At 40.2% G+C, this 25,900-nt stretch overlaps 1 protein-coding gene across 5 annotated transcripts in view; it reads right to left on the bottom strand.

Moving 5' to 3' along the window:
- PDIA5 (protein disulfide isomerase family A member 5) overlaps positions 1–25,900 on the bottom strand; it is a 163,206-nt gene that overhangs the window by 37,407 nt on the left and 99,899 nt on the right. For 3 of the 5 annotated variants that reach the window (XM_083490363.1, XM_083490361.1, XM_083490365.1), the window contains exons 12-15: positions 21,475–21,545; positions 20,105–20,268; positions 17,074–17,204; positions 4,928–4,998 (exon numbers count right to left, since the gene is read on the bottom strand). In XM_083490363.1, coding sequence (XP_083346489.1) covers positions 4,928–4,998; positions 17,074–17,204; positions 20,105–20,268; positions 21,475–21,545 — 437 coding nt within the window. The remainder of the gene's footprint in view (positions 1–4,927; positions 4,999–17,073; positions 17,205–20,104; positions 20,269–21,474; positions 21,546–25,900) is intronic. The other 2 variants (XM_083490362.1, XM_083490364.1) reach the window with 1 other exon arrangement.

The raw sequence follows: 25,900 nt of genomic DNA, 5'->3' as shown, positions 1-25,900 counted from the left end.
ATGAGCAAACGGCAAAGAATTAACTACATACTCAGCTTCACTTCGCTTAAATGACTCCATTACATGCAGACTTCAGGGCCAAAGTTCAGGCCCCCACAGTCCCTGTACTTGGGTGGGTAACTGAGCAAAAACACGCTACGCTCTCCACTCCCCAGATGACACTATAAAGTGAGGAGCAGTTGATTGTGGGCGGAGGAGGAAACTGCACTGTGCCTTATGAAGCAAATCACTGTGCAACCCAGGTTCCAGTAGCTCATCAACCTCCAGCTGCAAATGGCAGGCTGCTGGAAGTTCAGCCAGTAAAGTGATACACAGCACTAGCCACTTGGTTGGTCAAAAAGGTTTTTTAAGAAAACACAAGCGGAGTAGCAGCAGCAGATAAGAACGGCCCTGCTGACCAAAAGGTTTAAAATGTGAGGCAGCAGAAAGGGGGACACCATCATAGAAGTGGAGGTAGGAGAAAGCAGTGGGCCAGGGAAAAATGACCAGAGCAGTGTAGGCCCTTTTGCAGAGGACCCCTGGCTCGGTGCAGTCTCAAACCTTGAAGTGCCTCTGGTTTACACCCATACCCACACCCACCCACCCACCTCTGTCCAGCCTTTCCCCCCTCTTTTCACGGACTGGCTTTCTAGCTACCACAGGAGCCTGTAATAATAGAAGTCTCCTGCAGGAGCACTTGGCCTTTCTCCCATTAAAATATGTACCACCACACATCAGCTTATTGATTCAAGGAAATAAATCTCTGCAGGAGCAAATATTGACTTTTGTTATGAAAATGGAAGTGAATAACTAACTGAACATTGATTTTGGAAAGGAATGAAAAAGGGCAGGTTTTTAATTTCTCCCCCCTTCCTAAGTGTTCTTTTAAAAAGGATAACATTTCAGTCGGGAAAAGAATAGCTTAGAAAGTAGTCAACTAAAGATGACAAATCTCTGCTTACACAGAAAAGGATGTTGTTGCCAAATGACTTAAAGGTTGGGTTCTGCATGGGGCGTATTGCAAATCTTCTGTTCCCTGACAATGACTGTGCTGTTGCTTTATTTCTGTTAAGTATTATACATCATAAATACAGTGCTTCTTGGCCAAGCTAACCGTGGAGCCTCGATACGTCTTGGGATTTGCAGGGACCTGGTAGAAGGCACAAGGGGATTTCCAGGAGATCAACCCACACTTGACTGTGAGGGCTGTTTAATATATAACATGGCTGTGACAAAACTCATGGTTGTCACCAACTTCAGGGAACCAAACCTAATTCAGTCTCACTAGAGAGTACTATGACGTATGATCTGTACTATGATGGCTGGTGCCCATTGGATCTGTAAAGCTGAAGACAGGGAAACCAAGTAGTAGGTGGAGCCAGAGCCAGTGGCAGGCACAGACACCCCATGACTGGTTTTAAGAAAGAAAGAAAGCTGCTTGAGGGTACATGAAGGTTAATAGGGCAGTGGCCATTCACCCTAATGAGCCGGCTTCTTCTGTATCTGTATAAGACATGCATCTTTCCAACACATGCTTATGTACACAGTGGTACCTCTGGTTACGAACGCTTCTGGTTATGCACGCTTCGGGTTACGAGCTCCGCTAACCCGGAAGTAGTTGCTCCTGGTTGCAAACTTTGCCCCAGGATGCGAGCGGAAGTTGCGCGCCAGAGGCACCATTAGCAAAAGCATGCCTCAGGATAAGAACGGTTTCAGCTTAAGAACGGACCTCCGGAACGAATTATGATCGTAACCAGAGGTACCACTGTATACAGAAAACATTTTACAATGGCATCTTGAGTTTGGAACACTTAGAACTAATTCAAATTTTTGGTTGTTAAAATTAATAAATAATAAAGAGCATGAATTTGCCAAGTGCTGTACACACTGACAGTCCCTCCCCACAGGATGACAATTTAGAAGATACGTTGCAAAAAGGGAGGTGGGAGGTGGGAGCAGCAAACAAGCCCAAATTATCAAAGCTACATGGCAGTTCTTAAAAATGATCAGCTTGGATGGAAACAGTTCAGGGAGGGAAAGAGCCAAATGATAGCTGATTGCTGAAAGAATCCAGCAAGGTTGGGGCACGGATCCATCTTGCCTTCTGCAGGAACAGAATTGATTTCATCACTAGATAATCCTTATGCAAAATGCCTCCACTAAAATGCATTCTCTACTGATGTGAGTGATATGAAAGCTCTGACCTGGTGTCATCATTTGAAACCATAAATAGGAAAACATCCTTAGACAGAAAGAAAAACCTCCTCTGAAATACTGCAGGAAGAGTAAAAGTTCACAGATATGAAATATCAAAGAAAACAAGCTACTGAAAGTCTAGCCTTTTGTTCTTCTTCTTTTAAATTAAACCTTACTGGGTTTTAGAGCAGTTATTTTGGAGCCCTGTTCACTTTCTCTGTAGTGAACTACAGAGAAATCAGTCCGCAAAGACACTTGTGTAAACTTTACAAAATAATTGTTAAAAAAAGAAGTAGCTGCAAAGAAATTATCTAGCACTTGCATTCCTGTGCTGTGCTACAGCCTCTGTAAATTATCCATTAAGGACATTAGCAGACCACAAGAAGTACTTCAGCAGAATTGGATTGTGTATGATTGAAGGAGGAGTCCAAAATTATCAATCTCTACCACCTTGAAAAGTCAAGAGGGGGAAAAACAAAGCTGTTTTCCCTGTGTGCCTGGCCTTGAGGAACCCCCACCAAACTCAATATTCTCAATTTGAACTTTGGTTCCACCTCATTAAATTTTATACCATGGCACTTTAGCTGTTAACTACCACTGGCTGAAATAAGGGTTCCATCCATCAATCATCGTCTCGAGGGCTAAAAGACCCTCTCTCAATCTTCAGCAGTTTTTGAACAATCAGACATTTTACCCAGCGGAAGGATTGAGCATGTGGAATTTCACCCATCTGTTTAGCAGCATTCTTTGATATTAAGCACACAGACATCCTGGCAGGGATCTCATTGGTTGATAATGACCCACATAATTCCCTCTCCCAAGTTTGTGGTATTCACACACAAACACACACAGCAGCCATGGGGGGAATAGCATCTCATGTGTGGAAGGCTTTATTTGAAGGAATAAATGGCATCTCATGTGTGGAAGGCTTTATTTGAAGGAATAAATGGTTTTGTTTATTTAGAAATTGCTTCAAGGATTCCCTCATTCATTAATAAAGATGCAGTAGATGCATTGCTTAGCACTGATGGTGTGGGCAGGGGGAAGCTGGGTGCACACTAAAAGGGTCAGGACCTTATTCATTTATTCATTCTACAGTATCTTAGTCAAGAAGCAGACCCATAAAGTAAATATCAGCCAGTCAAAACATTCTTTAAAAAGTAAGTCAGCCATGTTTCATTTTTTCAATATATCAATTAAAACAATCCGTTTTCTCCCTCTCTCTTCCCGTCCTCAGATAGTAACGAGCCTTTCACAGGAGTCCAATCCATCCACCCACCCATCTATCCAAATGTTCTCTCTGGGTTCATAAACTTAACACTTGACTCCCCAGGCCGAAGAAATCATTTCCAGGTGCCCCCTGCCCACCATTATTTGTGTGAGGAGGTGTTGGCTCTGCAGCACAACTAGGAATCATGCTTTCTGAGGCACAGCCCATAGACAGGGAGTTGCATCTTGGGAGCAGCATTATTCCTCCTAAAGAACCTCATGAAAAGTAGGAGAGAAGTGAATTCACTGCAACTTGTTCTTTGCGTTTCTTGCTACTGAAGGGGTAAGCTGTGATGCCCAGTTCCTTCTCTCAGCCTATAAGGCTGCAGTTATGAGACCTGCTCTAGTTCAGCTCCTATCTCTGGTAGCAAAATGCTATGCATCTAATATGCATTTAATATAAAGTCTTGGGGAAGGAAAGTGTACCTGCTAGAGTACTTCCTCGCAACCTTTTTTTTGTTCCTTTTAAATAAGTCCTGCCCTTTTAAACAACTCTTTGCAAAGTTTACCTGAGTGGGTTTGGGGTTTTTTTACTGGCCTCAGTAAAACTTCTAGTTACATGATCAACAAACAAAGTTGTTACTACCCTATAAGGTAGTAAAAGAATAGCTAAAAACTAAAATTAGAGGGCTTAATAGAAGGCGTATAAGCAGCTGCTCAGTCAGGATGGGGAGCATCCACAATCTTGATCAGGGTTATCTGAGCTCTAAAATGAACGCCTGGAGGCCTTTTACCTCTCTCTCGAAACTTAAGTTAGCAGGGCCAATGAATAAGGCACTGAATTATGTGGTAGAAGACAGGGGTTTTTTGGGTGGAGAGTGAGATTCCCCCCATCCTGAAGAGTTATCTGAGAAAGTCTGTACATGTTGAGCCAATTCTGCATCAAGCCATGGAAGGTCCACTGATTAATAAGGACAACCTGAAAAGCAGGTGGTCTCTTTCAGCAGCAGGATCAGCTGCACTAACAGCAGGAAGTGAAGCTCCAGAGTTTCTCAGGTGTCGTATTTCCCTTCTTTGAATCTTGGCCTTTTGAGTTTGAAATGAACTGTGTGTCTCAAGTTGAGACTGAAGAGAGAGAGAAAAAGTAGTATATCATGGGAGAGTAACATGAACCAAACCACATTTATTTAAGCAACAAATTAGGAGAAATGAGTGGAATTTGTTAGCTTACTGCAGGGATGGGGAACCTATGGCCCTCCAGATGTTGCTGGATGATAACTCCCATCATCCCTGACCACTGCATATTTTGGCTGGGGCTGATGGAAGTTGGAGCCCATCAACATCTGGAGGGCCACAGGTTATCCACCCCTGGCTCACTGCCTTCGCTTTAGATGACAGATTAATTTATTCAGTTGTTTTGTCACTGCTTTAAAGCACAAGCCCAGCATTTCACCATTTTAAAACCTGGATAAAAGTTGTTAGCAGAAAAGGATGGCTGTGATGTTCTACATAACACCTTAGAAACAATCCAAAATGGGATTACCTTTCGATCTTCTTTAAATAGTTCTGCAGCTGTTGTGAAATGGGGGATGGAGTTTTTACAGTGTGGGCACCCTGCAGATTAAGAGAAAAACAACATTAATCATCAAATTAGTTTAGATGTTCTTAGATATTCAGTCTAGCTGCACATGGTGGCAAATGAGGCTTTGGGAGTGTGCAAATCTGATTCCACTTGAGTGGGCATCACCACTGGGTCATGTGTTCATACACACGTTATCTTACAGTGGGGTGGAAGGATCACGGATAACAGCCCACACATTGCATATTTTCATGGTCTCAGCTTGCACATACCTGGAACTGTGGTCTCCACCCCACTACATGAAGGATATTACCATTCAGCTAAATGTATGAAGCTGGCCCAAAACACAAAGCCACCAAGTGTGCAATTTCACATCATTTTAATTCACTGAAATATCCCAGGGTTATTTCACCAGCATTGCCTAGTAGTACCAACCTATGAACTGTACATTACATTTGTTATAGAAGATGTGAGGGGTAAAGTGAGAAGTTTGGGAAATCTGGCATGTTTCCCCTTGGTGCTTGGGAAAGATGGCGATGCCCGTGCAATCTTCCTACCCACATTGCAATATCTTCTAGACTGGAGATGATTGCATTGTCCTATTGTACTTGCCCCATGTGCTGGAGTTTATGACCATCTGTTCCTAGCTTCTCTACAATCACCAACCTTTTGTTTTTATCACAGCTATCTTGAATTTGGACAGTCAATCATATCACAGAACCAAAGGACACCACACAAGTACGTCAGATTCTATTTACAAAAATAAATAGAAACCTAAGGCTGGAAAAAAAGAGGAAACCACAGCCATTGCTTTTGAGTGAGAGAAATGTGAATTGAAAACCAAATAATTCTTCTTTAAAGGAGGGCTGTGCCCTCTTCTTCACTCTCCTAATTCAAAGGCTTTGCATCACATTTATTCTAAGCAACTTTCACATAAGTAGACTACAGCAGTTGTCCCTCTTGCCAGTGCTTCTCCTTCCTTGACTAGGTTCCCTACAGCTTTCACTGCTACAGCTTCTCCTCCTTTGCTGCTCTAAAATCTCCCTGTTTCTATCAGCTAGACCTACACAAGTGTCATTGCATCCTTCTCCTGGCAGCCCTTGATCTCTGTGTACAGAAGGTGAAACATCTGGTACATAAGGTACATAAACACTACTTCTATTACATTTTGCTTCTATACACACTCTAAAACTGGCTCAGGAGCCAAACATCAATTAAGACCCACCTCTCTATAATGAAAGAACTTGCTGCCCAACTGAGTGCCTCCCCAGCTTAACAGCAGCGGATTGTGAAATGTTGCTTTTACTGTTGTTAGCTGTGTCACATGCACATATAGGTGGCACTCTTCCCCTCTCGGTCAGCACAGAACAAAACAGGCCTGATCAGACAGAAACTGAACAGTAGACTATGTTTATGGAGACTAGTTTTACCTATTCGCAAATGGACAATGAGTGGCACAAAAAAGGCTTCTCGTCTTTTCAGAGAATGAGAAAGCCCTTCTCTTTGAACAGTAATTGTGCACTGAGGTACACCCAGTAAGAGGCAGCACTATTTCAATTACTTCATTTCACTCTCCTTAATGGTTCTGCTAGGGCATTAATATACTAAAGAAGGTGAAACAAGCGTGAATTGACAGAACTCCTCTCAGAAGTCACATAATAAAGGAAAATGACAGCTGAAGCGAGTCTTTATCAATGCTTAGGCATTGGAACCTAAACAGCAAAACCCCTGAATTCTTGAGCAGTAGGGCTGGGAAGCAGGCTAGACTGCCAGGAAGCTGCTTCACAGATTAGCCAAAGGGAAAAAGGCTCTTTTGCACATTAAAATATATAGCAGAAAATTTGATGCTCAACTGACAGAGCTATTCTATGAGCTCTGGTATGTAGACTTGAGGTGGTAGAATTTGATACTTTATCACTTGCAGCCTGAAGTGAAGGATTGTGTTCCTGAATGCTCTTCCATGTAAAACACTCACGTCAGAGGAACCAGGGAGCATTCAAAAATACCAAAATTTTACCACCTCTAGATTTTCAGGACATATACCATTTGATCTGAAAAGGGATGTTTTCCTTGTTTGTATGAGGTGACATGCCACAAATTAAATTTATAGGCTCCTGGGCACAAAGGCTTAACCATAAGCTAGCTTTCATATGGCGAGAGGAACTATTACGCTAGTTCAGGCTACTAAATAATGCTTCAGAAATACTCATTTATAAATAAATAGGTTTTAACTGTTTAGACCTCATGGTGTATTATGAAGCAAAGCAAATTACAACCATACTCACTAGAAGAATAACATTTAAAGAAGCAACATGCACATTATAATGCACAAAAATTCAACTGCTAGGTGTTTTGCTATTGTGAGATTTTCTGAACATCTTACTGAAAATCCGATCTGAAAATCCAATATCAGTCAATGTGTAGAATTGCTTGATGATCCTACCATGTTTACCTGCTATGTGTTTCATGCTGTGCAATATTCTGACTCATCACAGTCATCTCCAAAAGATGACATTGATTCAAAATAACTATGAACAGAAGTTCAGACAACAGTAATTTGTTTCTGTTTTCCTAGTGACAAACATTTTGCAGGAGCTGTCTCTATAATGTAGAATGAATGACTAAGGCTGGTGACAGACAATAGATTCTAGGAAAGACAAAGGAAGGATGCTAGATGCATTACTGTACTTGGTATATACTTGTACTTAAGCTGAGCCCGGCTTCGGCTGGGGAGGGCAGGATATAAATAAATTAATTATTATTAATTATTATTATTATCCCACAGAACAACTATTGCAGATTTTTGAGACTGAAGCATGTTTACCAGAGCAAAGAATAAATATACATACTTACACCACGCCACCTTCAACTTCTTGAATTGGAGAAAAAATATATGTCTCCAGCCATAGTTTCATACACAACAGTCATCTTTTAACAGCCACTTCTGCAATGCTACACCCTTTTCTTCCCCTCATATGTTAAAATTGTACTAATTTACTCAAGTGCAACAGGATCTATCTTTACAATAAGTATACCTTTAGCCAAAGGTATTTTTTCCACTTTACCACATCATCCAAATGTGAACTCAAAATGTCAACATAAGAGTTTTTATGTACCACACAACTTCTACACCCAATGGGGCGTTTTTACTGGGCTTTCAACCTCTCTCCAAACAGAACAGATGTGAATCCTGCGTTGAATTCTCAAGGAATTAAGAAGTCATCAGAAAAAAAGATATGGGAAGAAGCTCATTGAATGAAACAGTAGAACTTCATCTGTTACAACTTACAAGGGTTGCCAAGTGCAGGAAACTGGATAAAACACAATTCAGTCTTTAATTCTATTTAAAAAACAGGCAGGCTGAAAAAAGCATTAGGGATTAAATTTTCACCATCCTCATTTTCTCCACACCCATGTCACGCCCACTATCACATTTTTAATCTATTAATATATTTGGAAAGATTTTAATTTTCAAAAGAGAAATGCTCTGTAACAAAAGTGGACAGGCCATGCTTGTGGGACCTACCTTGGGGGGTGGGGGGAAGAAGCTTGAACCCTGAGATTCACCAATCAGAGCGAGGTGCAAAATACCATACAACCACTTGGCTAAGCACATGCTCAGCCCAGGAATTTGTGATCAGTTTCAGAACAAGCTCATAAATCCTTCCACAAAAAAAATCTACTCTTGGTTTCCCCCCAAGCCTTTCTTTCAGCATCCAGAGTGGAAGAGAAGAAGCCCTTTTGTGTTGCTACTGATAGGCAGGGAGTTGAAAGCCCTTGTCAATCCATTACAAATCACTCAAGAGATCTACTAATAAACTCCAATCCAGCTTCTACTCTACAAGTAATGTGCCCAAGTATAGGGATGTCTTTAAAGATAGCTTGGAAGACTTCAGAACATGTATAATGCAGCTGTCCAGTTGCTTGTGGGATCAGGCAATCAGAGCCACCCTTTTTTGTTTAATTTAACATTTATATATCTCTTTTTTGTAGTAAAACATAAACAGTTTACAAGAAATATTAAAATTATCATTAAAAACTGTTAAAATTAATAATTAAAATGAATAGTACAAGAAATGAAAACATGTAAAAAACTACATTTTTGGACAGAATTATAGACCACGTATGATGGAAAAATCTTAAATATAAACAAGGGAACATCTGGAGTGCCCATTTGGCTTGATATAAACATTGACATAAAGGAGGCCTGGATATTATGAAGACTTTCATGTAAGTTTCAAGGGCAGGGCCCTGTGTGGTACACTAGCAATGTTCATGGCTGGTTTGCAGTAAGCACTAGACAACTGGATTTGATATAGCCAAGAGAGGCTCCCCTCATTAAAATGACAGGTTTAAAATTTACATGGAAGATGATTAATTATAGGCTGAAGGACGAATTTAAGAAGTACAAATCTGGAGTAGGGGCTGTTTAAGATCAGTATATAAAAGCACAGATGGTTTGCATATTTTAAGAAGGCCAACCAAAAACGTCAAAAAGGAAGAGTACAGTACAAGGGTTTAAAAGGAGGCAAAAGGAAGTGCCTTTTGAAACCAAGAATACTCTCTGAACAGGAAGCAGATGGGAGTAAAAGAAACCTATGTTGTGCAAATTGCTAAGGAAAAAAAATAGATGGGGGAGAATAAATAAGGAGGACCATACTTCAAAAGATTAGTCTGCATACCAACAGGTTGCATACCCTACTTCCAGTGAGAAGATGGCATTCCACAGCTGAGATCCCTTTTTTCCTGCTATAGTACAGCCCACGCACATGGCAATTTTGTGGCTGCAGACAAACTGAACTACATTAAATGCACAAATGTATTTTTTCAAATAACAAGTCTACCCAAACAATGTTGTGAAGTCATCTCGTTGAACAATGCAGATGAGGCTTGCTTCTGCAAATGGACAGGGCCATGCTTTTGTTATCGTTCCCAAGTAGCAAAAGAATCACTGTTTGGTATGGCAGGAGAGCTATAGCCAGCTGCTTCCCTAAACTCACCCCTCACACAACTGTAATTTATCTTGCCACAGTGTATCCCCCCCCTACCACCACCAAGGTTTATTGCTGCATTCTAGAACACTGATGCACAAATATTACTCTGAAGCTTAGGACATGTTTGCATTTACTCTCTTGAAACAGTAATGTCAGCAGCAAAACACTTAATTTCCATACTGTCTGCACCACCATTGTAGGAGCGAAGTGCAGCTGTCCCTAACCTATAAAAGGATTTCTCACAAAGCTGCTTCCAGTCAGGTACAAACTCTACAAGAATGGAGGCAGATCCAGCAGCAATCCAGAGGTAAACTTCCTCTGTGAACACACTCACAGCTCCATGTTTCCCATGTAGCTTTTAAAATTAAATTTTTAACACCACTCTGCGTAGGAGTCACTTCCATGAACCATCCAACATGAATTCCAAAGGTAGATTGAGACACATTGATTCTAAGAACATAACAAGAACGCTGCTGGAGGCTCAGCTACTCCAGCATTTTGTTCTCTCAGTTCCTAACCAGATACCCTTGGGAAGTCATGGCCAACTGAAGGGAATTATCATCAGTCATCTGTATATGCCTTCCTAGTGACTTACATAAATGAGGTTGTACTCGATGTTATATTAAAATGTTACAGAAATTTTCTTCTGAAAAAAAGAAGGGCTTTTTCCTGGAAAAAGCCAAGCATGAGCATCAAAGAAAAGTCTCACTAATTCAGAGACAGTAAATCATTAAGCATCTACCTGCTAGTCTAAGTGTTTACAAGAACTAAGAGGTGCTTGAGTCAAAGAGCATTCATTTCACTGATTTTGTAATATATATGTGGCAGACATGTACTTTGCTGGTAGACATTAAAAAATATTATGTATATTAGACATGTCTACCAGTAATATCTGCCATGTCTGCCACAAGAGGACAAGAATATCACAGCAAACAATAAATATATATTTGAAGGTTGAGAATCTACAACCTAGGAGATGCACTATTAAGGCTCTCTATATTCTATATTAATCAACCTCAAACATTTAAATAGAAAAAAATCATTATTTTCATCAAAAAATATACATAAATAATAAAAAAGAGCTTGCCAATTTTATGATTCTGGTTCCATAAAGCTGGTAGAGTTTTGGTGTTTTTTTTTTAAAAAAAGGAAGTTCCCCATTTTAAATATATTTATTTTGTAATGACTGGACTTTGCAGTATTGGTGCATTTTCCAAAATCCCATTTGAATATTCTCCTGAGTCAAGCACGATGGGGGGGGGGGGGACACTTCCCTGTACTCTATGGAGGAGGGACCTAAAAATCGTGTGGGACAGCATTCTGCCACCCAGCTTTGCTGCCAGTCTCCGTTGCCCCTAGAGGAGGAGAGACACTGGTGACAAAGCTCTGTGGAACACCTCCCCTCTTGCCAAGTCAGCGAAAGGGGATGTGCTTTGCTGCTGGGCAGGAAGGGTGTTTCAGGAAGGAAGCCCACCCCCACCCCCGGCAGCCCAGCAGAGCCTCACGGGGGTGGCAGGGGGCATTTTGCTTCTGGTGCCGAAACATTTTGGGCTGCCCCTAACTCTAAGGTTCTAGGTGGAACTAAATTCTGCTCCACAGTGATGACATTAAAAGCAGGTATTGTCGTGGAAGCAATATGCTTTTGTGAGCAAGCCTCAAACCCCATATCATTTAAGGTGAGTCACTAGGGCTCTGTACTCACAACCATGAATCAGAATTTGTATCAATATGCTGAAACCTAACACTTTTAAAATCTAGTGGCCTGATAATTATCTGGCAGCAGGAACATGTTAATGGAGAAGTGAATCATTCAGGGGTAAATGGTGTCCTTCCATTGCTGAATCTAAACTGTCTGCCAAAGAGAGGCATTCATATATTTCAAAGCTGACGTAGGTGCATACTAAAGGTAATCTCCTTTTAGGTAATTAAATCACATGCAACAATTTAAGGTTATTAAATATTTAAAGCGAAACTCCTGTTGTACAAGAACTAAAAGGTTTTATGAGTGCAAAACCTGACAAATTTATCTTTAGGTTTTAGTGTCACAGCTGCTTTCTAGCCACACTTCTAGCCTTGCTAGTGTGTTCAAGTCTATTAAACTGACTCATAACTTTTGGAGTAGGAGTAATGTTGAAACAAGTATTTTCAAGGGCAGCTCCCCAAGTACTAATTAATACATGTGAGCAAGAAGAACAAGGATTAAATAGTGACTGTACTAGCAGGAAATCATTTCACGGGTCCATCTGTAATGAAAGAAAAAGTGTACCAACTTTTACCAACCTCATGCTCTCCAGATGTGTTTGCTCTATTAAGGACAAACCAATTGTCACTGAAAGCAAATTCTGCCCCATCACCAATATCCAAAGAAACAAACTATAGGCAGAGGCATCTACAATTGACTCTGCCTTGGATGAGACGGTGAGCAGGCACTCCAACTGCACGTGTCCCTCCAGCTCGACCAAACACATAGCTTTTGGTGTGAACCAAGCAATCCATACAGAGGCCCATACACAGCTACTGATCTGGTTAGACCAGTGGTTTTCAACCAGTGTGCCGTGGCACCCTGGGGTGCCTTGAATGATGGTCAGGGGTGCCGCAGGCAACACTGGCCTCTGTCCTTCTTTCCTTCCCTCCCTGTTCTGATGCCCTCTCACATCTCTGCCTCCCAAAGGTGTGCACAGCTGTTTGTTGCAGCAGTCGTGGCTACAAGCTCCCCCAGTGAATGTTGTTTTCATGGCTGGCCAGGAGCTGCTGGTTGCTAGGAGCTGAGGCAGCCTCAGAGTACTTTGGGATAGGAAAAAAACTATCAGTTGAGGAAAGTTGCCCCAAGAGCTTCTGAATGGGACTTGTATTGAGGCACATGACAGCTACTTTGCAATGGTACCAAGGTGTACCTTTATAGCAGCAAGAAAATTACATAAAGAAACAATCATTTTAAAAACCTGAGGCACATTATTCTGCTAACAACACCCCATCACAGTATTCTGACACTCTCCAGGGGGGTCTATGAAAGGTAACAAAAAGCAGAACATTCATATCTTAACATGTCCAATTTTGTAATTTGGAAAAAGAAAGCTTTCTGAAAAGCAGGGAAAGATAATCATTATCTCAGGAACAAACACAGCAGTTGTTTAGCATTAATTGGTTCAATACAAATGCAGCCAACAGAAGGGGAGTAAAGGGGGTAGGTTCTGGTGCCCTCCATCTAGTGCTCATAGATCATGGCTGCAATTATCCTCTTAAAGGGGTTTCATAAGCCAACTATCATTATTTCAAGTTAACTGAAAATTTCTCTTATGATTAATAAAGCGAAGTGGATATCAGCTTTGTGCTGCAAATCATCTACAAGAAACATCAATTCCATGCACCCTGTAGAGGTCTGCAAATTGAAGCCATTCAAAAAGTTAATAATATTGGCAATTGCCATCCTTATGCAGCATTTGGATGAAAGGCAAACTTTTTTCTTCTTGTTTCTTTCTTCTTTCTACTAATAGAAAGCACTCTTGTTCTTTGGCTTAAAAAAAAATCTAGGGAATATAACCATTATTGTAATTGGAGTAGAGCAGAAATGGGAAACCTGCAGTCCCCCAGACGTTTTTGGAGTCCATCTCCCCACAGGCCCTGCTAGCATGTCCAGTGATCAGGGGTGATGGGAGATGCAGTCCAGAAACATATGGTGAACCATACGCTCCCCACTCCTGGACTACTGCTAATGACTCCTGCTTACAGGATTCCCTGCTTACCCTGTCCTTAAATAAAAGGAAGAATTAAAGAGGTGCAGCTTTTCTTATCCTTGTAAGGAGAAGTGGACGCTTTCAGAGTTCTCCCTTCCTCAGAGCTATCAACAGTGCAGAAGCTTTCATGCTCTCCTTTGCATCTAGTCAATGGCTTGGTTTGTATGTCACAAACCACAACTGAGCTAAATCCATGATTTAAAGGTGAATGAATATGCTGTTGCACAGTGCTACAACTGTAGGTGCTTTGCCCATCCCCTGCTCCTGCTGCATTGGGTGCTAAATTATGGTCTGGCTTAGTGTTTCATTCAAACCAGAGTTATGGTTTGTTCCTCTCCAACATACCCTGAGTTATAACCAAGGTTTGCAACCATAGCAGCAGGAGAAGCGGAGGAGAAGTGAAGTGCATATGATTTCAGCAGTGTGAGCCAGAAGGCTGCGCATTCACCTTTTAACTATGGTTTAATTATGTTTAAAGTAGCATGTGGAAAGGCTATATATACATAATAAAGACTGGTACATAATTATGTATGGTATCTGACATTTATTTAAACACAATTTTTGTCTCATTAGATAGTCAAGTAACTAACTGAAATCCTTTTCATGCAGGTGGCCACAAAATTTAAAAGTAAAACGAAACCTGTATTACTCTTCAGATTATTATTAATAATAATTATTTATTTATTCCCCGCCTCAAGGCAGCTTACAGATAAAAACAAGAACTGCTAAAAACATGGGGAAATCAATAATCAAAATACTATTAAACATAGAATTAAAACTATATACATATATAAAATCTGTTTAAAACATACCAATAATTACAATAAAAGGCCTATTGGAATAAGGAAGTATTCACAGTCAGCAGAAGGACAGCAAGGAGGGAGCCAGTCTAACTTCTCTAAGAAGGGAGTTGCAGTGATTCATGCTTACTAATAAGAGTTGGGCCCCTGTTGGAGACAGTATCTCTTTATTTATTTATTTATTTATTTATTTATTTATTTATTTATTTATAAATATTATTTTTCTAAAAACAACAACAACACAACACATGCTTTGTGATGCTGCATTGGATTAGATGCTAATGATGGTATATATATCCTGGGCTCTTTTGTGCAGGTGCAACAAGTCTTCCAATTTACATGGATTAAGCACCAACTGGCCGATGCCAGTTGAAGCACACAAGGGGTAGTAGAAATGGTAGAAATGGACTGCACTCTGATGAATGCAGATAAATTGCCCTGTGGTTTTAGGCATGGGGGCAGCTAGCAGTTAAAACTCCAAGTACTATGAAAAAGCCAAATGCAGAAATGGCATTGCAAAGGGAAACAGAGAAGAAATTTGACAGTGTGCCAGTTATATTACCCGACTATTATTTATCATTATCATTGTGAGACACACATAGTAAGAGGCCTACTCTATCCTACTTTGTAATCCATTTCACCTTTTTCACCCTTTCTGCTATGGGTAATCTATTCCTCTACTTAGCGTCCTATTTCAGAAGGTTTTCTATTTCGTTTCCCCATGTCTGAAATGGGGAATAATAGACAATCGTAGGAGTTCCTAAAGTGACTGAATGGGAAGGTGCAGTTTTATTAAGTAGCCATTGGGATCTTTCATGAGATCTCAGATAAAGATGCTATACATTTCAGCAACTATTTGTGGGGATTTGCCAGCTGCAATTATACCTGCACCAACTATTCGCCTAATTAAACTGAAGGCTTTAGAAAGCATCAAAGAGTTCAAGCAGATCGAAAAACAAACCCTAATCACGCAAGGCGTTTGCAACTCTTTATTGAACACAGTATGGTGGCCTTGGCTGAGGAGCTTCACTGACCTGGGATACGGCTCTGAATAGGAAAAGAAAATTATTTGCTGGGCCATCTTAGTCGTTCTCCTTCTGCACTAAAATAAGCAAGTTAGTGGTAATTGGTAGGCATAAAAACCCCGAGAGGCTCCGTGACTGAGAAAGAGATAAACAACGATAATCTATCAAATTTAACAGAAGGCACATTACCAGTGGAGAAAAGGAACCGTCTCACTACATGATGATTTGTATTTGTTCGATTTCCCTAATAAGTATCTCACTGCAAGCAGAGATTTGAAATATTCAGTAGTTACACCATACAGTGCTTGATTAAGAAGAGGCTGTGCGTATATGAGTGCATTATATATCAAAGGTACCACATGCACTTGTACATTTTTCTGAAATAAAACTTAAGAGTCTCAGAGCCTCATGAGCACAGGAAATGATAATATTACAGCAGATGTAAATACATTAGTTATAGGATTCATCATAGCATCAAATTAAAGGTATTTCCATTACTAAATTAGGATCCGTAGTGGAGTTTTTATCTCAAAGGTTTTAAGAAACACATCCAACCAACTGCAGCCCACTTTACAGTTCTGAAATATGACAACTCATGTCAAAATTCATTGTCAGGTTCATGCCAGACAGTTAAACCATACGTCTTCCCTCAAATAATTCTGGGAACTGTAGTTTACCCCTTACTGAGTATAATTCCCAGAACCATTAAGCAACAGTTCCTATGATTCTTTGGGGGAAGCTATATGCTTTAGACATGTGGTGTAGCTGTGACACTGAAGACCATGACACACTTTCCTCAAAATGGTCCTGCTAGAATTAAGGAAGGACAGAGGAGTGTTATGAGTAAATGTACTGGAGAAATAATTTTCGGGGGGAACTTGCATACATGACCATCAGCGTGTTTGTGCAATTCAGTGCACTATGGAACTAGCATACACGGAACACAGCCAGCAAAACCTTCTGAAGTTATTAAAACTACAAAGCTTAAGCAAGCATTTGGGCTTAACCAGATTGTGGATTATGCTCTTCATTGTTTCTAAAAGGCAGCGTTAGAATTTCAACTGCTTGGTAGCATTGCCATAACATTCATTTAGGAATTTTGAAGCTCAGCATATTTCTACATAAAAGCTAAAGTCATTATACTAAATGTTCAGAACACCAATATGTTCTTCTCAGCTACAGAGTGGCTCATATTGGTGCAGAACAGGCTTGTTACCTGCAGTTTCTTATTTTTCTTTCAAACAAACAAAGGCTACACGCCGAAGAGAGCAACCCAGAGGCCACAGGTTGTATCGAGGAGCCCTCTCTAATGTCAGGGAGACAGTTCTGATGTTGGACCTACCTTTCCAACACAGTTGGCTCCTCCACAGTGCTGGCCCAATCAATATCATAAGGGTCAAATTGGCAGAGAATTGAGATGCATTTCTGAGCATATCTAAAACTCAGAATGCACTCATGTCTAGTTTGGTGCAAAAGCACTGAAAAGGTATTACTCTTTCTGCTGCACTCTATGCATTTGCATGATTAGAGGCATGATTCAGATAAACATCTACTCACATGGAGCATAGAACATCACAAGAGCGTGTTTCTTTTTCTTCAGAGATTCCCTGAAGTCTTCTCCTGCTAGATGGATTACACTTGTTTGCCTTTCTTCCCAAGTTGGTTCAGGTGGAGGCGGCGCCTGTGGACTGGAGATTGAATAATGATTTAGCTTTTTTTTTTTTTTTTTACTGGTAAGAATAGACGCAAAATGCCAAAGCCTTCTTTGGAAGAACTTTGTCAAACTAAACGTTTTATTAAAAAAGTTACCTGTCTCATTTACTTATAACTGATTCAGACATCATGATATACCATGGTTTATCAGGTTTGAAATGATTGACAAGAAGCCTTGGAATTTGCACTCTCCTTTCCTTTTCCCATGTTGGGTGCAAAGGAGAAGATCAGAAGCTTTGCCTTACATTTTCAATCATCATCAGCTTGTCGTTTTATCCAAACCCAATAAAAAATTAATTTCAAACTACCTATTATGATTTAATAAAGCATAGTTAAGATTAACCACAGCTTGATGGGTTCAGACATCGTGCTACCATTAGAACCTGATATCTGGAGTTTAACATGTTTCCTACTACACCAAGAGCAACTTAGTTTCTTGCAGCCACTGAATTGTAGCTCTGTGACAGATAAGACATCCTGTGGGAACCATGTCTAGTTGGAGAGTCTCTCACTATTCACCGTATTAGTATTTAAGGTATGTATAGCTGAAACGCTTTCATAAAGCCACAGTGAAGCTAAATTAATTAAACTTACTATAATGATCTTTCAAGAACCACAGATAATAAAAGTGCAAAATACTGTTAATTAAAACTCAGATGCTCAAAAAGTAGAGGGTATATGCCTCAAGGCACATGTTTCCCAATTATATAGTTTAAATTCCAGCACTGCCAAGTAGTTTTCAAAACACTAAAAGGAGTCTTTTTATGCACCCTTAATGCCAACCTGGCAAATTTAAACTTTTTTTCTACAAACCATTAAGAATTCACACACCCTCTCCCTAAAGGACACTTTTGTATTTTTCCCTGTATGCAGTAGTACATGAGTTTTCAACTCATGAATTTACTATTTGATTCAAAATGATGCAATTTGCCCTTGGCTAATTGGCAGCTTTCATAATGAATAAGCTCTGTAACCATCAACAAGAATGCCACCACCAGTAAGTCCTGCCTCTTGGAATTACACAGTTTTCAATATGCATTAAACTTAGGCTCAACACATTTTTCTACATCCATCAAAGTGGTGGGCCTGTTAGGGTTTGGGGCAAAATATGTTATTTTCCCCAAAAGCAAATATTTATCTAGGTACAAAACACAACAAAAAGCACACGTAATAGTGTTTACCTGCTGCTGCCAAACTTTACAAATTCACTTAACAGTCCATTGTGAAAAAGAAGAAGAAAAAAAAATTTTTTTCTCTTGGGTAGCTGCACAGTCAAACGCAAGGTACTGGGTTGCTTCAAATATAATGTTTCCAGTCTTCCAAACCAGCGGTGGGGGAGCAGCCCTGTAGCCAGTGTAGGACTCTGCCCCCAAGTTTTTTTTAATTGTCTAATTTTTGACATGACAGACAATGCCAACCTCCATACAAAGGATGACAACTTTTTTTTGTTTTAAGCATATGAATGGTTTAATAATAGGGGCTTCTGAAAAATTGATACAGGGCAAGCCTCATTTGAAAAAGTAAAACTCACTGAAGAGTTTTACGTAAGTAATAATAGGGTTATTGTGATCATGAAAAATCTACCCTCAGGGAAGGTATTGAGTGGACAGACTTTAGCCTGTAGTAAGCAATATGAGTTTGTTTATTCTGCAGTTTTTGTGATGAGTAGAGCAGGACTGGGTACTTATTGCTAAATGTAAGGACTATTTTTGTGACAGTACTCAGCAGTAGCAGCACCTCTCTCTCTCTCTCTCTCTCTCTCTCTCTCTCTCTCTCTCTCCCCATGGAAGGTAGGCTACAGGGCTGTTTGGGAATCTGTTTTGGCTTTGTGGTCCAGATCCCTGTCAATTCCTAGCCTTGCAGGTCAAACTGATAGATAGGTGGGGCTGCTGAGCTGTCAACTGTCTGACGTCACAATGACATCAAGGGATTGGACACTTTGAAGTTGGGACTTCAAAGCAGAAGCCCACCCTGCATGGTTTAAAATGCCCAGGACTTTGGCTTTACCACCCATCGGCTGGCAAGCGACAGTGACAAAGCCTGTTTCCCTTGCCAGTGCACAATCAGGAACAGCTTTAAAGACTCTTGACTGTGCATTGACAGCTCTGTTTCTACGCTCTCCCCCCCCCCCCGCATCTTTCACCACATGTGACATGAGGTGTGAGTCAGGTGGTTTGGGGGCAAATGACCTTGTGGGCCACATCTGAACCCCTGGTGGGCCAAGTTTGGCACAGGGTCTGGAAATTCCCCACCCGTGTTCCAAACCATAGTCTGGAGGATTAGGAATGTGATGTAGGGTTCCTGTTCCTCACAGCTGCTAAGTTTCAGTTTTGGAGGCAATCTATGTTTTGTGCAAACTGCAGGAAACTATTATTTGTAAAACACTATGTTTAAACAAAAACACAACCAGGGTTTTTTGAAACAACCCCAGATCTGAGGGAAGTTGGCCATATCTTCCAAGTCAAAGTAGCAAGGAGGGTGTCTCTGCTCTGTCCCATCATATCCTTGATATGCTTATAAAATATATTGAAAGATTTGCAAAAAAGGACAGAATAGCTAATACATTTCCACTGTGGCAGCAACCTTCCTTCTCCCTCCCATACACCATTCACTTTTGTGTTTGCTGTTCTCAAGCTACCTGAAAGCACAAGCCCATTTAGTTTTGAAAATACTGACAAAACTACCTCCTGGCTAAACATACCCCATGTTTGTTTAGCTTTCTGTGGGACACCACAGTTTGCATTGGGGTGTTTTAAATAAAAGACTTAAATGGAAAGAGATGGAGCTGCTAAAAACTTCTTTTTAAACATCTTTAAAAAGTAAAAATCTGTGGCTAGTTGTTAATCTTGATAAATCTTTGGTGCCTACCACTTACTTTTGGAGCCATTCAACAATTTTACTCTTTGTTCGGAGGTGTGGCAAAGTATATTTCTCTTCTCCATCCTGGAAGTACTTGAGTGTTGGAAATCCTGATATATGAAACCTTTCTGCTACAGCTTTGTTGACAGTAGCATCTACTGCTGCCAGGACACCTGGTCTCTGCAATATAAAAAGTAATACCTGTAACTACAAATCACTGGTTGTGAAGCTTAGGAAGAATTCATAAGCCAGTCATTCAGAGCCCAGAATGGGTTTTACAAAGGAAGTGCAAAGCATACATAGAAAGGTGTACTTGAACCTTTCTATCACCACAAACAGCAGAACGGTTTAATCAGTTTTGTTAAGACAAATAATGCTTTTCCATTTTAAGGGTAAATCCTTATAGGAAAATTTCCATCCAATCTACTAAAGCATTATTGCTAGATGTTGCAGAAAGGGAGAATAAAAGCTGTGAAACTATTAACTGGCCAACATACATTTATTTCAAAAAATTTATACACCGCTTGATTGTTTAAAAAAGAATCATAAAAGGATAAAACATTTTTTTTAAAAAATCAACACTTGCTGCACATGTGTAATGATGGGATGACCTAGCATGGCCCTGGGCCTTGAATGAAGAGCATTTACCCAGCAAGACTTCCCATTTGTAGCGCAAGACTCCATGATGGTTTTTCCTGGGTTTGCAAAATTCTACCCACCTTTATGTCTAAAGTCCTTCAGCTATTAAACAGCAGGTAAGAACCCCTCCCCCTCCCCCAAATATAAAGATACTCCCAGAACACAGTTAACAAGTGCTCAAATTATGCAGTGAGGCCAGCTCTTGTTGCATGACCTATTAGTGCATGGTTTTAATTATACTAATGATAGCAGTCGTGCCTAACTCTTCTCTGCAATACTGGAATGCACAATAGGTAGGCAGAAAATCAAGTCAAAGTCAGTAACACCTGCTTAAACAGAAGGGGAGAACACCCTTATTAGTTTACAAGTGCACAGCGTTAAATGTAAGCCAATGCTTTCATAGGTTTGTGTTATACATGAAACCTGTAATTAATAGTGGGGACAAAACATTTCTGTGCAGCATTTGGGCTCAATCATGTTATATACAATGCAAGGCTCTACAGCTGAATATATAAACACCCTGTGAATGTTTTGTTTGTGTTTAAAGACAGAATGTTCTTGCTAACAATTCTGGCAGAGCTCATGCATTACCGATGAGCTTCTACTTTGGAACCATCGCTTTTGCAGCCCCTTGGGAAGATGAGAACAGCTGAAATTCTTGCAGCAAGAAAGGAGAACAATTTTTATGATTTCATTTATTTATTAAGGATAATTTGGAAACAGGCTAAGAAGAGGGAATTAGCTTACATCACTGTCTGCGTGGAGCATCTCAGCGGCGTTCTCATATTCCGGCTTCATTTTCTTACAGTGCCCACACCCTGCCAGAAAAAAGTTTAACAGAACATTTTTCTTTACAAAGAAAATTGATCCACTACATGTTCCAGAAAAAAATCAGAGAGCTGCCTACAACTAAGTTATCAAAGATCCATTTGCTCATGTAAAACATGTTGATAGTTTATGCCTTAATCTCATTTGTCTTCTGCTTTGCAGATTTTAGATTAGCATTTCAATGCTGCATTAAACTTCTGTTTAGTGGTAAGGGTTACAATACATATGCTTAAAAAAACAACAAGCAGTTATTACAAGAAATTGCAAGTTATATTGCAAATTTAGGCAGAGATGATTAAAATGCAGTACTCATTTTGCTTACATTATTGACAGGTAATTCATAGAGCATTTTTCCTCAGCCATACAATGCACTTTTTACCAACATTACCTCAGCAATCTCTCCCAACACCCCAATAAGGCAGGCCAATATTATCATCTAGTTATTGCAAGTAGGGATAAGGCTGAAACATAAGTGTGCTGGAGGGCACTCAATGAGTTCAAGACTGCCGTGAAATTTGAAGCAGGGATTTGCTGGTCCACAGCTCATTCTATTAAACACTACACCATTCCGGATTTAAGATTTAGAAACCAGTAACTGATACTAGAGTAGGCACTGTGATTAAGATACATCTCTACATCACTAAAGCTTATTGCTTTGAGATGCACTTGGGTGCACACTAGACGGCCAACTTTTAATCCTGGGAACTGTACATTAGTAGTGCCGTCCACTGGAGTGTGACAAGTCGTTGGCTATGGCTACCCTGTTACAGGTATAATTGGCCTCTTGCTTGCAGTCTGCTGGCTCAGAATGGATCCTTCATCTTGTCAGTGGAATTACCTTACACAAAAACTGGCTTTGCCTACGGGAAAAATGATAGCACACGTTCTACTGCCTTCTAATAAATTATAAATTTCATTCTTATACACATACCTTACCCGACACACATATTGCAAGGGCCTTCAGTGATAAAAATAAAAATAAGTTCTGTGTCGGATGGGAGAGCAAAGAGAGCAACATTATCATCCCAAGTGCTTCTCGGACCACATCAGTGATACATCAATAGCACTTCCAATGTCTGCTTCCTTGGTCTGCCTCTCTCTCTCTCTCTCCCTCTCTCTTTTAATTGCAGTGGAGGACACCCTATGTTGTGCTTCTGGGATCTGTTCATGCTTCAATTCAGCTTCACTTCGCTGTAACACAGTTTCATTTTGCCCATTATATATGTATCTGAAATTGGGTTTGCTCTGGCTCTTTAAAATACTGAGTAGCTGTAAAATGGAAAAAGTGCTATTCCCTCATATATATAAAGGCTACTAACCCCATCAGGGAGCAAATGGATCATTAAAAAGGCTCATTTACACACATGTAATTACACCCATGTAAGCTTTCCCCACCACAATCCATGTTTTAACAGATGTGCTGGTCTCCGCACAGATCTATTGACGATGATGATGCCCACAGGCCTAGTTAATGCATAGGAATGTTTGGGTGGGACTAACACTGATGATGCAGACGTTTATTAGATAAAGCAGTAGGAATCAGTTAGTTTCTTCCACCCCACCCCCATCCACCAGCAACACAGGAACTGCCCTCAATTATAGACCCTGAGGAGGGTTAACAAGCTGAATAAAATATCTCAGCGTACATTTAGGAATTTTAATCTTAAAAGGTTTTCAATTTGTACCATATTTCTCCGCCTGTTTGACCACCAGTTCCAAGAAAATGGGAACTAAAGTAAGCTGTTATAACTTACAATTCACCAGTTGCTAGCTCACTGAGCAAAATTTTATTTTACGAAAGCTGTTTCTTTAGCCCACCAATGACTTATGTAGTAGATATGTGCGGCAAGCGAGCATTTATGGCTATGTGTGGCAAGGCTGCACGCTCAAGACTGGCTCAGTAATAAGTATAGTAAATGGATTTCACAGTTCATGGTTAAAATAAGAATTCAGTACTCTCTTTGGGAAGGGACTGGCAGGTTATTGGTGGTTTAGGAAGGGCTGTAGCTCAATGGGTTGAACATCTGAAGGTCTTGTGTTCAATATCCAGCATCTCCAGGTAGGTTTGTGAAAGTCTCCCGTCTAAAACCCTAGAGAGACACTACCAGGGAGTACAGAGAAAACTGAGATTGGCCGACTCTCTATGGGGCAGCCTCTATGCAACATTACATATAAGCATTCTTGCCACAAAGGAAAGCACGTGGCGGAAAAAACTACATAAACCCAAGTGCCTAACACACTGAAAAGAGAAAACCGTGGACCCTGAAATGTGTTCTACAATTAGTAGAAGGGATGGGGATGATTTATTTGTCAGAAACTAATATTTCTGCCTCGTTGATGGAATCGGAAGTCTCCCTTATACAACAAGGCCAAGGCTGCCTTTGGATGACAGCAATAGCAGGGGACTGACCATCTGTTTCCAGGGCTTATATTGTAAGCAAACAGCTTACCAGTGTTCCAGAGCCTGAGGGCAGGTAATAAGCTTACAGTACTACAAGCTGGGAAAATACCCCATCAGCTTAATTATTTTTATTTTATTTAAAAAAATTCTATCTCTGTCATCATAGGCGATCTCAGCAGAGAAAATACATGCCATTAAAAGCTACAGTTCATCTCCCACCTGGCGCAGTGCAGTCCACTCGGTGAAAGAAACCTGGAGAACAGCTGGTTCTGATCTTACCAATTTTCTCCGTATTCTCAAGACAGGAAACTGAACAACTAGGACAAAATTTGTCATATATGCTACTGATTCTTTTCTATAAACAGGGCCATCCTACATTGTCTTCTTTGACTGTACAAGCTAGCTAACTCTGATCCAACAGACAATTTTGGGTCCCCCAACCTTGTTAATATTTAACCCTATGGCTTTGTTCCACATCTCCATGTCTAGGCTTTCCAGACTTTTGCCTACCCTTCCTCTCATGGGCTGAGATTCAGATCTCTATGCCTGCAAATAAATTGCCTACTTGAATCCTGGATGTGCTTTTAGAATATGCAAATTAAATGTATTTCTAAATTATGCAATTTATCCAGAGATTAAAATAAATATTTCATTTCTACATACTTTTTTTTTTTAAACAGCAAGAATTTACGCAATCACAACATTCACTACATATTATCACTGTGAGTAGAAGTCAGGAAGCAAAAGTGGGTGAGGATACAAGAATCCTCAGTTCCTTGCATGATTAAATGAACAAGCAGACTGGGCTTCCCCATCAAGGTTATAACAATGAACATAGCTACCACTGTTTCCCATGGTAGGCATAAAATTTACACTGGAAAACAGTTTTCAAGTAATAGCTTAACGTCACATTTCATTGCAATGAAGAAATGCACACTGGCTTTGCTATGATTTGCGTGCTATACAGCACAGCCCTTAAAATGTAAAAGCAAAGCATAACTTTTTATGTGGAGGAAACTTTTAAAATTCAACAGCTGCAGCTTAGATTATTATTATTTGGGAGCATAATCATCACCATCACTTGAAGGGTTCTGAAACAGAAATCCCTGCCCTACAGAACAGGTGCTATAGGAAGGCTCTGACAATTCTGAAGTCAGAGGTTAGGTAGGAGTGAAATATGTTTGGTTGCCAGATGGCTGGTATTCTGTCATGCACCTAACTTTTGCTTCAAAGCTCAGCTAGGCATATTGTCAGCAAACATTTTTACAGAACTGATATCCCTTTAATGATTTTGGGGAAAGCCTAGTCAACAGAATATGTCATACCCTGTTAAAAAAAAATCAAACGTAACTACTGAACTCTTCTGTACTAAAATAGAAAGATTCACAGGGCTGGACTTGAGATCTGTATTTGGGAACTCCACTGACATCAGTCACTTTATTATTCAATTTACACCCTATGGAAAACACACACTATTATGGCTGGAAATTATTACATTATGAAATTTAAGTGTTTTTCTTGCATCAGGGATGGTAATAAGGATAATTGGTCCCAGTTGGGTGGGGAGACAGACTAGATAATCTTTCAATGTCTCATTTCTTCCTATAATTTTCTTATTTTATCATGATGGGTGTTTATTCTCATGGGTGGAACAGGCAGATACACACAGCCGTGGTGAATGGAACTGATATTTTCTCATTAACAGGGAGCCCTAAGGCAAATCCACTCCCCTCATCATCCACTATTCTATGCATGCCTGCTAAAACCTTTCAATTCCCTTGCTACTGCATGTAAACTTAACTCCAGAAGCATAAAATATCTGTTCGATGTTCTGCTTTGATTGTTCTTGAAAATGTTAAACACTGAATCCTCCCAAACTATGAAAGGGTCACACACACACACACAAAAACACCTAATCCCAAAGTGGTGTACATCCTACCCAAC

The sequence above is a fragment of the Podarcis liolepis genome, assembly GCF_965112155.1.
Source record: "Podarcis liolepis genome assembly, chromosome: 1".
In the NCBI taxonomy this organism is placed as follows: Eukaryota; Metazoa; Chordata; class Lepidosauria; order Squamata; family Lacertidae; genus Podarcis; species Podarcis liolepis.
This window is presented reverse-complemented; position numbering and strand designations above follow the sequence as displayed.